Source organism: Desmodus rotundus, chromosome 11, assembly GCF_022682495.2.
Source record: "Desmodus rotundus isolate HL8 chromosome 11, HLdesRot8A.1, whole genome shotgun sequence".
Classification (NCBI taxonomy): domain Eukaryota; kingdom Metazoa; phylum Chordata; class Mammalia; order Chiroptera; family Phyllostomidae; genus Desmodus; species Desmodus rotundus.
Window position 1 is genome coordinate 33,096,238 of NC_071397.1, and position 18,344 is coordinate 33,114,581.

At 38.9% G+C, this 18,344-nt stretch overlaps 1 protein-coding gene across 3 annotated transcripts in view; it reads right to left on the bottom strand.

The window, feature by feature from the left end:
• Positions 1-4,675: 4,675 nt before the first annotated feature.
• Positions 4,676-18,344, bottom strand: part of COL12A1 (collagen type XII alpha 1 chain) — a 110,450-nt gene continuing 96,781 nt past the window's right edge. For 2 of the 3 annotated variants that reach the window (XM_053913968.2, XM_071219713.1), the window contains 8 exons: positions 16,810-16,863; positions 15,247-15,318; positions 11,636-11,671; positions 11,463-11,529; positions 10,186-10,374; positions 9,191-9,259; positions 8,042-8,212; positions 4,676-5,692 (listed from right to left, as the gene is read on the bottom strand). In XM_053913968.2, coding sequence (XP_053769943.1) covers positions 5,514-5,692; positions 8,042-8,212; positions 9,191-9,259; positions 10,186-10,374; positions 11,463-11,529; positions 11,636-11,671; positions 15,247-15,318; positions 16,810-16,863 — 837 coding nt within the window. In that variant the 3' untranslated portion in view covers positions 4,676-5,513. Of the gene's footprint in view, positions 6,879-8,041; positions 8,213-9,190; positions 9,260-10,185; positions 10,375-11,462; positions 11,530-11,635; positions 11,672-15,246; positions 15,319-16,809; positions 16,864-18,344 lie in introns of all 3 variants that reach the window. The other variant, XM_053913969.2, reaches the window with a different exon arrangement.

Here is an 18,344-nt window from a genome sequence, read left to right on the forward strand (position 1 = left end):
TCAGTAAGCATTGATATTCAAGAGAGGATTCTGGTGGCACGCGTAGTGGAAAATTCCTTTACCTCCTTTTTCTCTAGTCTAGACCTGAATTCTGAAGAAACTGGAGTGAAAGAGCAGGCCTACCATTTCTACAGTCCAGGTCCATAAGTCTAAGTTCTGATTTCAAAGAAAAAAAATGAGTCCAAAATTGAATTTGAGATTTTTTCAAGTGGATTAAATTGTACTGGACTGGGCTGAAGTATTCACTCTTGAAATGATCCAAAAGCAGTAAGGTCTGTCTGAGGTATGCTACAGGATAGAACAGGAATATATAACAGCACATAACTGAAGGAAGTGACTAAAGAAAAATAAAACTAGTTGTGTTACTTCTTGGAGTTCAGGCTATTTAATAAACTGGGTATGTTACCTAGACAGGAATCTGAGTGGGATGAGGAAGGAAGTGAAGACGAAGAGGAGCTGGTGGATGGGAAGAACACGGAAGGTTCACTGTGCTGAGTGTCATAATGAAGCTGAAAACAGTTTCAGTGCAGGTACCTGAATAGATGAGCAAACCCGAGAAGAGTAGAGGGTCTAAGTTAGTAACCTCAAAGTCATGGCAGTTTGACACAAGTCCAAGGTAGGAACTTGGAGAGACTGAATACTGAGGCTGAATAAAAGAAAAAGTCGGCCCTGGCCAGTGTGGCTCAGTTGGTGGGAGCGTCATCCCAAACACCAAAAGGTTGCCTGTTCGAACTTCAACTGGGCATGTAAGGAGGCAACCAACCAATGTTATTCTCTCACATTAATCTCTGTCTCTCTCTCTCCCTCCTTCCCTACCTCCCCCCTCTCTCTCTCTCCTTCCCTCCCTCCCTCTCTAAAATCACTGAAAAAAATGTCCTTGGTGAGGATATTTTAAAAAGTCTTTGATAAGTACAAATAACTGAGATAATGTTATATTTGTTATCCAACATGAATGGTTAAGATACCTAAAAGATGACAGACCTTTGGGTGGACAAAGGCACTAAAGTCTCTTCTGAATGGGATGAAGTGATCATGAGGTGAATAGATGGTAGTGATGGGGAGTTGGGTATAAGCCTCAAATAAAGGCTTTTTAAAGAGGGAAGGACTGTTGGTCTGGAAACAGTGCTGACTGAGGAACAAGGAAGACAGGTCACCACCCACCAGCTCTGGGAGGCATAGACAGTCTCTGCAGTATCGTCAGGGTCAGGCCAGAAGGTACTGGGGTTGTTCACTGAAGAGGCTAAAGATTTGGGGAAGTTTGTAAAAACTGGAAGAGAAATCCCAGACGGTCCAATGAAAGGCTGTTGATAAAGGAATAATAGGGTATTGGCAGATGGAGTCAAGACTCGCCGAGAAATCTACACACCATCTGCAGAATGTTAAGCGGGGCGCATGACATGGTCAGCTTCTCATTTTAGATAAATCACTCTGGAATCTGCATGGAAAATTTGAGAGAGGCCAAGGTTACAAGAAAGGAGACCATCTCAGAGACTGTTATAGCTATGACAAGAAATCCCAAGAGTCTGAAATTGAGTACTAACAACAGGGTGATGAAGATACATGTAGAAGCTCAATCAGCTAGACTTGAGTGATTGGCTGTAAGAAGTGAAAGAAGGAAGAGTTTACAGTGGCTCTCAAATTTCTAACCCGAGGAACTTGGTGAACGGTTGGGGGGACAATGGAGGAAAATCAGATTTATGGGGATATATATTCAGATTTGGACATTGTGTCAAAGACTAAAGACTTGAGGTGACCCCCAGTATTCATTTCCCCTCTTAGATTGTAACAGAGTGGCTGAGTTTAGTTGGGCGCATGGCCACTCAAAATAAAGATAGCAATTCACACGTATAGCTAGAGGTAGCCAAATGACCGAATTCTGGCTAATGGTATGTAATATAAATTTGTTGTTTTAAGTTGGGTCTGCAACTTCCAGGAGGTGTCCTTGAAAAGAGGCGTGGGGTTTTCTTCACTCTTTCTTGCTTCCTGCAGGGGAATGCAGATAGACACGATAGCTAGAGCTCTATTGGCCATCTGGGATCATAAATTTACATGACCAAGGAAATCACAAAAAGCATAGCAGCAAGATAGAAAAAGCCTGGGCTTTGACTTCGTAAACATGAAGAATAAAGAAACTTCTACCTGTTTAAGCCACTGTTATTCTGTGACTTTCTGTCACTCACAGCTGAATCTAATCCTAATAAATACCAGATGTGTCCATTTTGAAGTATTTGTGGAACTTCAAGGAGGCCTACACGGTTGGACATACTGCTAAGACAAGAGATCAGGGTTGGAGACAGGCTCTGTAAGTGAACGGCGTGCACGCCATTCCCTGAAAGCAAGCCCATGTGGTTTTTCCCAATAGCCTTTATTTAGCACCTGGATCTAAGAGTGAAAAGTTAATAAACGTTCATTTAGAGGTTCACATCGAAATTCATTTTCTAACCACAAGTAAAAGGTGACCAAGGGACCAAGATTAATTTGTAGTTAAAAGATTGCATTTGCAAATAAAAGATTTACCACAGCTATTCTTTGTGTAATTGGTTACTCTTTTTTTTTTTTAATTTTTAATTGATGGTTTAGAGAGAGGAAGAAAGAAAGAGAGAGACAGACAGACATTGGTTTGGTGTAGCACCCTTCCACACAGTCACTTGTTGCTCGCTGCATGTGTCCTGACAGAGATCAAACCCCCAACCTTGGCGCATCGGGAGGACTCGCTAACCAGCTGAGCTACCTGGCAAGGGTGGTTACTGTTCATCAGGCACTCAGACCATGTAAGGAGTATAATCAAAACCCCCTGGAGAAATTATATTATGGAGAAATTATAACTAAAATCAAATGAGGAATAATCTTATGTGTCAAATACAGTGCAATGGATAGAATAAATAATAAATACTCAGGAAAAAACTACATTGAACTTATTTGTACAAAAAAATAAAATGTACTTTTGAGCAAGTGCACAGGCAGCACAATTCTTTAGAGACTCAAAAATAGACACAAATCTGTAATTGAGAAATTATATGTGTAGCCACCTATTAAAGTTGCTAAATTGTTAATCCTATTGTACAAAATATTCTGTAAAGAACACTCAGGATTTATTTAAGTACTGTTGTGAAATGTTGAAATCTTTTTATAGGAGCCCTCATGAAAAGTTGTAACACCTTCCCAGTTATTTCAAGTTAGTTTCTTAAAAATCAGAGCACCAGCTTCAAATATAAATTATAAATTTCTTATAATGCTTCCAAATTTAAAGAAGTTGGAAAAGTGTTTCAAGTTATTCTGTATTCCCTTAAATAACTAAACTAGCACCTACAGGTTTGATTTTGTGGGGCACTAGTTTTTAAATCCCGGCTATCTGGTCTTTTCTCCCGATCACTTGTCACTATGCACTCAATCAGAGGTTACAAAAATCATTTTAACGTAAGATTCAGCAAACTTAATTATGAAGGAAATAGACTATGAAAACAAAAGTCACAACATGTATCTCAGCTGGTCATTACTGTTGTGCTTATCTCCTGGTTGGAAATGCGTGGCCCCTCAGGCCCCCTCAGGCACAGACGAGAAGGTAGTGAAATAGTGATTGCCGACATCAAGGGTCAAACCCACATCTATGAGTGAAAGAAGATGGAACCCCTTTGTACCTGAAATCCATGCAGCTTTGGGACTCAGCTGGGTCAGTGATGGCGACCTGAACCTATCTTCACAGCCCTGATACAGAGGCTCTTCATCAATGAGCATCAGAAACCCCAATGAATCTGAAATTAATTAAAATAACTTCATAGAACTTTGAGGTTTGAAAGCTCCTACCCAGAGAGTAAGTGCTCCCAAAAAGGAAGAAGAAGAAAGGGGAAATGAGGGTATCTGAGATGATAAAACAGGGTAAAGAACCACAAGACCTACAATTTTGGTCTTGTCCTGATACTAATTAGCTCAGTCTGCTTCGTCCTGTGTAAGGCTAAGAACTGGACTGAGATGATCTCATTGGTCTCTTCCAACTTTGAAAGTGTACATATTGGGAATTACAGATTAATGCTATAAATTTAGCCATCTGCTGGAAACTTCATGAACACAGTGCATTCATTTATGGTCCTTGCCGTCTGATCTCGGTCTCTAGGAAGTATTTAGCTCAAATGTTTTGTTCTGCAGAAAATTTTCTATCACTACCTCTTTCTCTTTAATTGATGTTGGTTCTTCAAACCAATATTTACCAACATTTACATTGTTTTCTTCGATATTTAGAATGATGTTATTTGCATCCATAAAAGTGCAAAAGAAAGGTATCACCAAATGCAAAATTTTCCACTAAGGAATTTTCCATTTTGCAATTAAACATGGCATTAGGTAAAGTATGGTATAGGAAAGTGATTAAATGCATCCTAAATCATGTGGGTTGTTAAAGGTTATTTGGTTGTTTGGGGTCTCCTAGGATACCTAGTTGTTTTTCCACCAACCCACACATCCTCTACATTCCTAATGAAGCTTTTGGAATAAGCTTGGCTTTTTAAGGTTCTCAACACTCTCTTTCTATGACTTCACCATATCATTAAAAATCTAAAGTTATTTAGCATAATTTAATATATTAGCAGGACTTGTAACCGTATCCAAGGATATAAAGTTGTTTGTTGTAACAACCACCTGAATAGTCCAAAAGGCCATTGAAAGAAAAAAACATACCATGTCAAATTTTCAGTAGTTTTATTGAAAAATGCCTCTTTTGTTTCAGAAATAAATAATATAAGGCAGTGAAATTCACAATCTGCAGTTAAAATATAAAAGCAGCAATTCTATGTTCATAGTCTTGCAAACATTTCCAACTGCTTTTGATAACTAAGAAACATGTTCTGAAAAAAAGTTCACACTAAATATACAACACAAACATGCAATTCCATCGCTGCAGAATATTCTGCAATTTGGCATAAATGTTAGTGTGTCTAAAACAAGGAGGTTTAAGGCAATATGAAATCGTATCCAGTTGATACAATAATTTCAGCTACATGGCTTAAGGTTCGTGGTTGTTAAAGATGTATAAGAGCATTCTATGCCATAATGGATAGCAGAAGGCAGAAGAGGAAGATAAATAATTGCAATGGACTTGACTTTTCCCTCCCTTTTGGTGGTAGGAGGGCAATTACTTGCATCGTGCTGTAATTGGATTGCAAGTAAGTTTAGGAAAGACAAACTGCCCTCTCGAAATACGCAGTAGTTCTGGGTTCCAGGACTTACGGCTTAACCTAAGAGTTTCACCGAGGCTGCCCGCTGTGCCACAAGGCACAAGGCACGTTCTCTCCGTGCAGCTTTTGTGAAGTGTTTTGCAAGCATTTCAAGGGCAAAAGCGAAGACGTCTACAGACTGCATGCAGCTAGCTAGGCTTCCTGCGGAAACCAGGTTCTCTACAGGGGACTCTTGAATGAAGCGATGCCGGAAGAAACATCGCAGGTAAGACGCACACTGCTCTATCTGACCTGTAAAAGATAATCCCAACACCTCCCCCGAGCCTGGCCGCCCTGGGCGCGGCTTCAGGTTCTCTGCCCGACACCGTGGGGCAGAGCGCGCCGCCAGCGCGAGTGGGGAGGACGCTCGTGGACAGGTTCGTCGGCACCGTAGTCCTCGTACTCGTCAGTCCGCTCGGGCTCCACGGGCACGATGAAGGGCTCGCGCTCAGGCAGGTAGGCCCCGCCCTCGGGCACGTATGGCTCTGTCCGATTCAACATTACAGTTATGGCATGATTTGGAAGGTACAGACATAGCAAAAGCTAAACTATCACCTGAGGTGATGGCACTCCAGTCTTAATCTCATAACTATAAATATATAAATTACAATGTTCTGATTACTTCTATTTGCATAGAGAATTTGGTGATGCTCAAATAAAGTAATGGCACTTGTTTTTTTAACCTTCAACGATCCAGCAGTAAATACAATCATTGCACAAATACCTGGGAAGGGTCAGAGACTGGGCCAAAGAACTGTAAACACAGAACCCAGGTGGGATTTTCACAAATCCCCAAGTACCTATTCATGACTTCAAACTCCTCAACTCCAGTATGGCAAGATGAGGAGGTGAGGGGAAGTATTGTTGGCTCCTAGAAACTGAACTCTGGAGGTGAGAATCCACCATCACCAGGTAATATACAGTACATGACATTTTCTGTGGCTGTCTCTCCCACAGACTGAGTTACAGCTGGTGGGTGAAGAACACCAGTGACTACAGCGAAACAGGAAGAAAAAAAGTGACTATAAAACTTTGGTTTGAAAGTTGCAATTACAAAACCCAAATGAGAGTACATGTACAAAAAGTAGTAATAATGAGACACACGCCCTGAACCAGACACATTGCTAACAAGCAAGAAATGAGGCGATTCCATTCGGTGTTATTCCGGCATAGAGCAAGCAGCAGGCGTTGATGCAGAAGCTTACTGTAGAATTGTTAAGTGATTTTAGTGGACAGGATCACATACACATAATTTACAAGCCACAATTAGTTTATTATTTACATAAGACATGTCTCTGTAACCAGGTTAATTGTTTTTCTCCACATGGCATGATCTCTGCTGGTTAGTAGTTTTACTATGAGCCTCTTTCTCTTCCCAGGCTCTTTATGGCTGTGTGTTTGAACTTTTTTTTTAATAATATTTTTCTGCATTATTACTGAAATGCATCAGGCTTATAAACTAACACCACTGCTTTTGTCTCATTCAAGTTAGTATAAAGAGTCTCCACCCTCCTTTATGATGTTGACCTGGTTCGTTAACCATATCTGTGGTGAGATTTCCATACAGACTCATTTCCTAATAAGCATGTGCGCAAACATCTCAGAAACAGGATTTTCATGTATTCAAACTGTAAGCAGCACTGGCGACTTAGAAAATTTGTTAGCCGGAACCTGAAACAGGTCAAAGATGATAGTTTTTACAAGTTGAATTACTATGCAAAAAATATATATACACATCCATCTAAGTATGTAATGGTTAAAGTATATGTATATATCCATATATTTCTAGTTATTCATACATACCATAAGTCAGAGGTGATTTAAATTTATTTTATCAAGCGTTAAATCATAATTTTGTGACAGGGTTGCATGAGAAATTTACATTAAGATTCATAACTTTTGGCCATATGTACGTATTCACATAAATATATAGATATATAGATATTAAGGTATTCAACTACTCATGCACTATTTGCTAGTAGCCAACCATATCAAACAGCAGTATCATTTTTAAAACTTGCAAGATGCTTGAGGGTGCACTAATGAAAAGGTCACCGCTGGCCACAGCACGACTTTATTCCAATCAGCATATGTCCCCTGGCCCCACATTCCCAAAATCAGACAGAAGAGAATTGAAACACTACAATTTCACTACTAAATCCTTTAAAATATCCCAGATTTTATATATATTAATTCTACATCCCAGATTTTATACATCTTAATTCTACAGACAGTGTGAGACAGTGAATTATTTTCAGTTGTCTGCATCATGTTATCAAATACAGGGTGGGGCACAAGTAGGTTTACAGTTCATGTAGAAAATAACAATAATTAATAAATAATAATGCAAGAATAAACTGTTTTACATACTCACATACTCATAAATATAAACCTAGTATTGCCCCACCCTGCAGTATGCCTACATGTTAGATTCCCCAAACAAATATATATATATATATATATATATTCTTAGCATTCTACAATTGTATTCAACAAATCCCTGTTCCCAACCTTTAGGTTAGGGAAAGAAAAAAAAAGTCAATTGGTAGCATTCTTTGAACTTGCAGGAGAAATAAGGAGAGCTTTATGATATGATTTGGTAATTACAGAAATATTAGAAGGGATAAAAAATAATTATTCAATTCATAAGAGTGATACAATGTTTTATGCCTTGAGAGAGAACAATATTACTACATAATCAAAAAAAAACAACTGGAAGAGCTGATATCTTCAAGAAATACTCAAATCAGTATTCCTTCAATCCTAGGGAACTTCATTTCCAGAAAAGTTCTTTATTCAGGTGAACTTGGGTTCCTACATTGACAATCACGTACCTGGATAGCCTTGTCCGTTGTATGGGATGCTGGCACACTGGGATGAGTCACAGTACCCAGGAGGACCTGGGGGCCCTCGGATACCTGAGTTTCCAGGACGACCAGGGGGTCCTGGGGGACCTCTGGAACCTGTGGACCCTGGTGGACCCGTTCTGGATTCTCCTTGTGGACCTAGTGTGGGTTTAAAACAAATATTTCTCCTCTTGTTAAATACATGTTCTCAGGCAGTCAACGATACTTTGGTATCTCCAGTGCCTCATGAGTAGACAACTCACTAGTGTATGGTAAGAAAATATTTCCTGATGAAATCACCTATATGAACCAAAGTGTGGAACTTTCTTACCAGTGATTCATCAAGAGTTAATGCCAGAAATCCAACTACTTTAATGATTTTATTCAAAGAATATTGGCTTAGCAAGAATTATCCAAACTAAAGATGTCAGTGAGTTTTCTGGACACTCCCACTCTCACGGAGATTGACAACCTGAAGGAAATGGCTACCTTAGCCTATTACACTGCCAGTAAGACACGGAAGTGTCTGCTCCATACCTCTGGACCATAGGAAGCAATGTTATTTCTGGATCAAGTGATACTTACGGCTAAAATAAATGTAAACATGTAGCCACTAGGGTTGACCTTAATTGCAAGAGTCTTATGGACATTATAATGAAAAAACAATCATTTTCAACCTGGCAAAAGAAATCCATAAGAGAACTAGATAACTCCTCTTTCCAAAGCATCAATAAATGTAAGTGAAATCTTGTGATGACTTTTGAGTGAGAATACATTTTTTCAGTCTACTAGCAACATCTTGAAGAATACTAGAAAAAACAGGAAGTGACATCATTCTTAAAAGCTATGAGGCCAAATAAAACAGATAGAAATTCCATAGAAAAGAAAATAGCAACCCTCAGTGTCAATGAAACTCATACCCTCATACATTAAAGACACAGGGAATGCTTACTAAAATGCATTCAAACATTTTTTTTAGCAAAGAAAACATAAAAATGAGGTTTTACAAGTTGAACTTCTTGCTAAAATACATTCTATGAGGGTAGCCATGCCTGAAGCTGATCTGATGGGGTTGTGGATCTCTTGGGGGTTGTGTGCTCTCTCAGTAGTTACTACTTCAGGTACCAGCAGACCTACCTGGGGGGCCAGGTGGCCCTCGAGCCCCTGGAGACCCAATACCCCTTTCTCCTTTCTCTCCGGGCAAACCTAAGGAAGGACAAAAAGATAAAACACAGGAAGGAAATTATTGGGAAACATGTAGTCTTCGTTTCAACTGAGAATACTTGATTCAAGTAATTGATTTCCCTCATTTTTCATAGAAGTTCACTCTTTAAGGCAAATTCTTTCTATGTATTTGTGTAATTCCAGATTTATGGCCAGGAAACAAATCTGGCTACATGTTAGGAAAAAAATTATTTGAAGAAAAAAACCATGTCTAATATATGTTTTTAGAAAGGGTTATTATGAACAGAAATCAAATAAATAATTACAACTTATTGAAAAACATCTTATTTTTAGTAGCCCTATTAGTTTAGCACCAAACCATCAGAATGATAGAAATATCTAAGTATCCTCCACAATGTTAAGTGCTACTTTGACCAAAGCGGGTACCAGAGTCCTGAAGTATCTAGAATCAGATAATCCTATTTTTCTTCTTTTCCTCCAACTATACTTCTCTACCATAAAATTAGAATGAAACAAACACACAAGAAGAGTGCCAGACCCTGAATAAAAGAACCGAAAAAAAAAATCGGATCTAAAACCGTAGGGCTGCTTAAATACGAGTACACTCAGTTACTGCCCAACTCTTTCAGGTCACGACAATTAGTAAGATTTTAGTGCTTGATTTATTTTGCCAAGATGCAGTTTTTCCCATTAACAACAACAACCAGAAATTAACATTATCTTTACTGAGATCTCCTGACAAAATGTTTCTGTTTTCTAAGCTATGGAGTTCTATAGCTGGTGGCTGCCTGAAGAAGACAGATTCACGGACACAGCTCCTCTGGGACCATCCAAACAAGACTAAAGTCCTTTCCCAAATTCAGTCTTCCCTGTGCTTTTATCATCCCGCAGGCCCCATACTTGCAGACCCCTCCCTTTATGCTTGTGCTGCAGCCAGAAATGCCTACCTCGTTCCCCTGGGGGTCCCTGCATGCCAGGTGTGCCCGGGAAGCCCGGTCGCCCCCCAGGTCCTGGCTCTCCTCTGGTTCCTGCGCTGCCTGGGGGACCTGGGGGACCTGGTGGGCCCGGCTGGTTACGATTGGAGTGGTAATCATTTGGAATCTGATTCAGCATCTGATTGAATCTGTTCATCTGACCTATAAATAGAAATGACAATTGTTACTAGGAAACCCAATCAATTAGGGAGGGGTGAGAAGCCAAAACTGCTTTCTCTTAATTGTCTAGTGAAATGCATCTCTGTTCCTCCTCTGTCCAGAAAGCACTCTAATTATGACCCGAAAAGTAAAATGAAACTCTCCCGTCACCAAGGACAAAATGATCTCTAATAAATGATTGTCTCCACTAAATACTGACCAAGTAGGCCATACTATTGCTATAAACATGAACAAGTTGTAAAATTTTAATATGGCTCTGCTAGAAAGCCCTGAGATTTGCTAGATGATGTCACTCAAAAAGTAACCTTTTGTAAATTAAGAAATTATACCGTTCTTGTGTGTACGTAAGGCAACAATAATCAGGATTTAGTGTAAATTGGGTTCACCTGTGGGATATGTTGAAAAATAAGATTTCTGGGCAGCATCTCCAAAGACAATGATTCACCAGGGTTAGAGTCTGGCCCAGGACCCCTAGTGCCTTACAGGCAACACAGGCAATTCTAATGCAGGTGTTCCCCAGGACGGCACTTCCAAAAATAGTGATTATGACTTCCAAAAGAGGGAACCCTAAATTTAAGGCCACTCTAGGCCCCATGGAATAAGAAGAAAGAGTCTCTGAAAAATAAGGAGGCAGAAAAAATGTCCCCACTGAAATGGACTTTCTATGATCAGATAAGACTGGGTGGCCCTGCTACTTCCTTAACGCCACACAGTAACTTGAAGTTCTTAATTTTAAAGATTCAGGGTCTGCTGCCTTCATACATATACCAGCTGAAGATCTCTAAACACCCTACAGTGTGAACATTGAAAACCCCTTTTAAAATATGATTTTATATCAGACCAAATATAAGGATAACAGGCTTCCTTTTACCTTGAGTTATTATTTTAACTTAATAACAATCATTAAAATAGCACAAGACTTATCTAGTTGGCTACAAAACTGCCAATGTATAAAATAGATCCTTAAAAATGAAATAGAAACATATATCTTAGAAACTTTATGACTCAAGCTCTGCATTTTCCTGTAATTCATTAAAAATTATTTAGACATTAAAAAGAAAGAAATTTACCACTTATCAATTGTTCACAGACTTGTCTTGCAACTGCGCGCATCATGTTCTGAGAAGCAATGTCTCCCTTGTTAATTAAATCAATGAGAATCATTAGCATGTTATTTCTATAGTTTCAGACTTCAATGATTTACACACAAAAAAATGTAAGTCAAATTTCAAGAAATACATACTCTATCGCCTTTCTCTCCTTTCAATCCAGATGGACCCTGAAATAGAGGAATTTCATGTATTAGAAAGTGACAAACATGATCTAAAAGTATTCATGAATAAACATGATGACGAAGAGAGCACGGTCTGCTTTCGAATGAATTAGCCAATGACACATCACATTTACATCGATGTTACTCACCTTTGTCTGTTCATAGCAATCTAATGTCCGCCCCCACCTCCCTCTCTCTGAAGCACATGACTTCCAAAAAAGTGCTGAGATGTGGATTTTATGATAGCAATTTAGAAGTTATGTACTATGCATACATTTTAAGATGCCATTCATTCACAAGAAAGGCCTGGAACTGAAACACGTATGAAAATGGCACTTGGTACAGTGACCCTTTCTTTTACATCACCATGGCTGAGTGACTCAGCTGGTTACTGTGAAGTCCTCATGACGCTAACATTAATTTCAGTTCTAGTAAGAGCCATTGTCAATTCCCTAACTAAACATATACCTCTAACTTTTTCCAATGATTTTTTTGGGGGGGTGCACTGGGGATAAAAATAACCACATGTCTCCCTTATTAAATAACTCAATGCAAATGCTGGTTCCACATCCAAACACAACTACAGAATATTTGTCCCTGCTCTGCCAGGACTCTCACTGGCCAGGAGAGGATAGCGGAAAAAGTTTTCCTTATAGTGCAAAAACTTTGTGCCTTTTAGTAATACTCTTCCAGGCTGCCGACCGCTATCACAGAAGGAACACCCAAGCCGTTGCAAAATGTGATGTTCAAATAATATATCCGAAACCAAACTGCATCTTACAGCCTCCCAAACGTCTGCCTGCGCTACTCCAATATCCTTCTCGCTGGTCTTCCTGCTTTCTGGATTGCCCCATCAGAATCTATTCTCCTCACAGAAGCCAGCGTGATATTTGTAAAAGGGAAATTCTAATGTCACTCCTGGCTCCAAGGGCCCCTGATGACATTTGGAATAAAAGAAGAATTCCTTATCATTGGCTAGATGGTCCACGTGATCACCTCTGCTCAACGATCTGACACGATCTTCCATTTCTCTCCCTTTCACTCCCTTGACTTTGGGTATCTGGGCCTCTCTGCTGTTCCTTTCATATACCAGAGTCGTTCTTCACTCAGAGCTTTTATTCACACTGTTCCCGCTGCTTGGCATCCTCTTCCCACAGCTCTTCAAAGAGCTTGCTCCCTCAGTTCATTCCACTGCCTCCGACAGGCTCTGACTACTGTGTCTAGAACAGCCCACCACCACAGTTACTCTCTCACCCCTTAGTTTGTTCTCTTCATGTCACTCATCATCACCAGAAATATTTATTTACATGTTTTTGGTCTATATGCTCTACTAGAATCTTGCCAAGGGCAAGGACTTTGTCTTGTCTACTATTGTATCCCCAGACCCTAAAAACATTGACTAGCACACATTTAGGCACTAGCAAATAGGTGTTGAATAAATGAATAAAAATATTCCAGAACCAGTTCTTGAAAACATCCACAGTACAACATCAGGTGTTGTAAGTTAGCAGGAAGAGATCAACTGGTTATAATAGCTAATGACAGAAGCCAGCAATTTCCAACCAGTGCACTGCAAGGATTTTTAAAACATTCAATGTCTGGCTATTATTCAGAGGCACTGACTGCTTTCCCCTTAAATTGTCAAGTAAAAAAATGACAACAGACAATACAACAATAGCCGTCCAGTATGAATGAATCAAAATTATACCTATTTTTGTCAGGTCAGCAGAAAAATATACTTTTTGGTGTGCCACAGAATTTTAGTAATTAGTTTATGTGGGCCATGAGGTGAAAAAGGTTGAACATTACTGACATAAGCTGCTAGTCACTGAGCCAAGCCCTCTGCTAACACTTTCTGCACCCATCTGTTAGTTTGGGGTACAGAAATGAAAGGTAAGATAGAACAGAGGATGAAAAGAAGAGGCGGTTTGCCACCCTAGAGGACAAGAAAGATCCAAGGAAAAAAGGAGGTCAATAAGGTCCAAATAAACATTGCAAGTTACAATCATAAGATAAACTGGAGTTTGCCTTTCCCTTTGCCAAACGTACTAGACAGTAATGGAAACACTTATTATTGAGTTTAGAGCCTTTTGTAAATTTCGAGGATTTTTTTTTAACATTTACTGCTACTTTGAGATTGTTCCTGATGGGTTTGTTTTCTTTTTAATTTACTGTCACTCCGAGATGCTTCTTGTATGCAGGATTTGTAGAAGTCACCGTTATTTCAAGTCAAGGATGTAAAAGTTTCCTTCAGGTTTCTAGCTGCAGCCATCAGTCACGTCAGTAACAGCCTTACGTAAGACTCTTATTTCGGTCATAGTGAAACAAAACAGAATTCCGAATAGGTACTCTGAACTGCCCTTGTGAAACTTCTGCCGTGATTCATTGAGGAAAGAGAGTAAGAACATCATGTGCTAGGGTACACACAGAGTATAAAGTATATCAGGAGTCCTTCAATTATTATGTGGCTTATTTAATCTTATGTAAACATAGAAGGCAATCCATGTCACATAAAGATTTTACCTTAAACTTGTGTGACATTAAAATTTTTTTAAACTTGGGTTTATGTAACTCGGATAATACTTAAGAAAACAGAAGTCTAATCCAGAGAACAGCTAACGGTTGGACATAATTATCTTTAAGATAACTTTTTATATTTCAGAAATCTATTTAAGCAAGATAAATTCATGCTTCATATATAAAATAAGAAAGAACTTAAAAAGTATATGAAGCACAATAGTCATTATATATACTTGTGGATATTTTATTTAGTATCTCAGTTTTGGAGATACTAATTTGAAAATACTAGGTATGCATAATACCATCTCAATGACTATTTTAACCAAAACACCTAACTAAAAGGTAGTTACACTGGCCCTGGCTTGTGTGGCTCAATGGATTGAGTGCTGGCCTGTGAACTGAAAGGTTTCCAATTCAATTCCCAGTCAGGGCACATGCCTGGGTCGCCAGCCCGGTCCCCTGTTGGGGGCCTTGTGAGAGGCAACCGATATCTCTCACACACTGATGTTTCTATCCCTCTCTTAAAAAAAATGTTACACTGGATGTGAATTGGGCAATATAAAAAAGTAAAATAGCAGATTAGATCAATCCTTTTAATTCTAGGACTAATGATCTTAGCATCCTGAAGGGAAGAGAAAAGAGCAAGTGTCTTGACCAGATGATACTACCAAAGGGCTAACACCTGCACTTTACACAGTGGAGCACACCATCCACCGTCACCGTGTACTTTTCTGTAGGAAGCGGCACGCCACTCCTAAATAAAAAGACTCATTCTGCTGACCCAGCCCGGAGTGTTTATACAGTGCAGAAATATGTGTCTTGGCTCATAATCCCTTTCTCTTTTTAAAGAAACCCTATAAGCACAGCTTCATCTTAGAATATTCTCACTCAGAGAGAAAAATGTTAGAACTAGTACCAAGTTAATTCCACGGGTTTAGCATAGTTTCAACAAATGCTTCTAACACATTACAGCAGAGAAAGCATAAAGCCAAAGCCTTTCAGTTTGCTCATTATCGATGGCCACAGTGAAACAACTCTGGACATGCAAACCATGCGCTTACTGGTCTGCCATGGTCTCCGGGCTTCCCGGGCTTCCCACTCGGTCCTGTGGCTCCCGGAGAGCCAGGGGTCCCCTGCAGCACACAGATCAGGAAAGAGAACGTCATGACGAAAGACAACTCCCATCAAAAGTAAACCAATAGAGTGGCCAGCTTTAAAAGTTTTGAAATGAAACAGCATATAATCACATATTAAAGAAGAGTAAAACCGAACTTTAAGTTAGCATAAAGGAAAAAAATATTGAAAATTCCCATTCAATAAAAAAATAAAAGATAATTCTGCTTAAGCACGTTTAAAAACAAAAAGAAAAAAGAAAATTCCCGTTCAATCTTTATTGACTGTATAGTTCTAAAATATATTTTTAGACCATTTGAAAAATATATACATACATAATCAGTTTTACAATTCACAGAGTGTGATCTCAGTAATTGGTTACAAAGTGAATCTGCAGAAAGCAATTCCTGTTTTTCAGTTTATTACTATTACATAACCAGACAACCCATCAAAAGACAGGAGTGAAAATTTTGGCTGGAGAAGAAATTAAGAAGGTAGCCAGTTTTCTGTTAAATTGGGCATCATTGTGGTCGAGTATTCCCTTGTCTGCTGAAAATTGCACTCTCAGCCTAGAAATTCATGTTTTCTTTGGTTCATTCTCCACACTCCATTCTCTTCTGTCATATCAGCACCCTTCACCCCATCAAAACCATAAGAATTTCTTCTTCTTTCTTTTAATACAGCTTCAAGACATTTAGCCCTATTTTAGTAGAATATTTATAATATCTATGAGCCAATACATTATGTTCTAAAGCCTAAAATTTCCTTAAAGTGAAATAATCAGATTTGGTAAAATAATTCATTCTTTACTTCATCAATTAAGCACATTTTAAGCTCTGTAGTCAATACTTCAAATGAAAGTTTGCTATACATTTAAAATCTACTTTACCTGAAAATACATATATTAAAAATAAATAAGTTTATTTTAACATATGCTATTGAATATTCATATCCTGCCATGAGGTATGAAAAACATCCATCATCTCAGACAATTTAATTGTGATCTCACCTGGGTGGAGGTATACAGACGCCACTTTCAAAATCACTGGCTTCAGTATTTTCCTCAAAGAGCGTAATTAGAAACCCCATTTCGGTAAAACTTACTTCCTCAGAATGAACTGATAACCATTCAGTAATAAATGTCCTTAAAATTCAAATGTTATAGGCCACAGATTCTTAAAATTGTGTAACAGGAAGTAACCAGTACCATCACAAAATTCCACCACTCAATGTGGGGATGGATGAACTAAGGCACTAACAGCTAGTGACCAAATTTTTCAGGGTATTTTCCTATTTTTCAAATATAACTTGATTAAACCAAAAAAATCCCTGAATTTTAACACAACCTGTTTTTTCTAGCACATTTTGATTTATGAAAATAAAAACAAACAGCCACCCCAATGGTGCACCCACAGCACCGATGGAATGCACCAAAAGCCGGGCAAGCAGGCTCTTCTCTTCTCTAGTAAAATGGGGGCAGCAGGACAACAATGTAACCCGTCTGTTCTTACCGGCGGCCCAGGTGGACCCCTGGGTCCCATCGCACCATCTTTTCCAGTAAAGCCCTATTGTAAAAATAAAATTAATTGCATTAGTGAGATAATGTCCAAGTGAAAAGGAAAAATGCTAAACAGGTTGTTAAGTGTGAAGGGTGAAGGATTCAACCCAATCTGCTATTTACAGGTAACCTTGCAATATAAAGACAAATGTACAAAAAATAAAAAATTTCCAACTTAACTCAATACCTTTTACTGAATAATTAATTTCTATACTCATTCATTTATGTAAGTATAAATAAAATTATTTGAGTGAAACTAATCTTCTGCAAAGAAGGCATTTCTTTCTTGAAGATACTAGCTTTTGCTTTTGTAAGAGTGTGAAAAAGCCTAAAGGAAAACTAATCCTTTCTACTGAAAAGTCCGTGGCCACAAACTGGCCCAGGAAGGATCAAAGTGGGATGAAAGAAATGTTGCTGAGAAAAGCATGTGGTCTCATAAAAGAGGAAGGAGAGGCCAAGCACCTGATTAGAAAATTCCCTTGCTCATTCTCTAACCAACAGCCAGACAGCCAGGGCCAGACTATGATGTCTCCACTCTTGACAAATTTCTCTCTTCCACCCCACAAAAAGAGGCAACGGTGTCTGAACCACCCTCCCCTTGAAACAAAGGAAGTCCATAACCCTCAGTTAATATTTTAGTGGCTCCTCTCTCCTCATCTCACAAAAAAGGCCAGGCCTACACCAGTGTCTGGTTGACTGGGAAGGAGGGATGTGTCCCAGGAGCACAGCGCATCTCCACGCAGGCCCAGTCTTTGGCTCTGGAGTCCCATCTCCATTCAGTGCCAAGTGACCTCTGCCTGGAATGAGTCACCCTGCTACCCAGTCAGCATTCATCCCAACAGCAGGTCTCTGAAATCCAGCCTAGGACTTCTGAGTCAGATCATTTTTTATGGTTGTTGCATTCCTCTGTCAAAGGACATTTTTGTCTCATTTTCTGCAGAGAATGAGCAATAATTTCATCTATATTCCTGGATTTATTCAGAAAATGATAAAGATAAAAAATTTCAGATTATTTTCTGGACGATCTAAGCCTGCTTAATTAAAAACAAACTCCAAGTTCACCTGCTATAACATCAACACTGCTTCTGAGAGCCACTTAAGAAGCAGAAGTGCACTGGTAGTATCACTGTTCGGGCAGTTTGAATGGATTTCCTTCCATCCGAATTTCTCCAAATGCTATATAGGACACTCTTTTTTTAGGTCACTATCATATTTCTAAATAATCCTCCTTCAATCAGCCTAAGAACATTTCTTTTTTTCTAGCTTTACTGAGGTGTAACTGACAAAAAATGTACTTGGGTATACAAGGTGATGTTTTGATCTGTGTATATATTGTGAAATAATTACCAAAATCAAGACAATCACCAAAATCATATCCATCTCCTCATATAGTTATTTTTGAGTGTGCTGAAAACATTTAAGATCTACTCTATCAACAAATTTCAATGAAAATGTAGTATTAACTATAGTCACTACATAATTATTTAT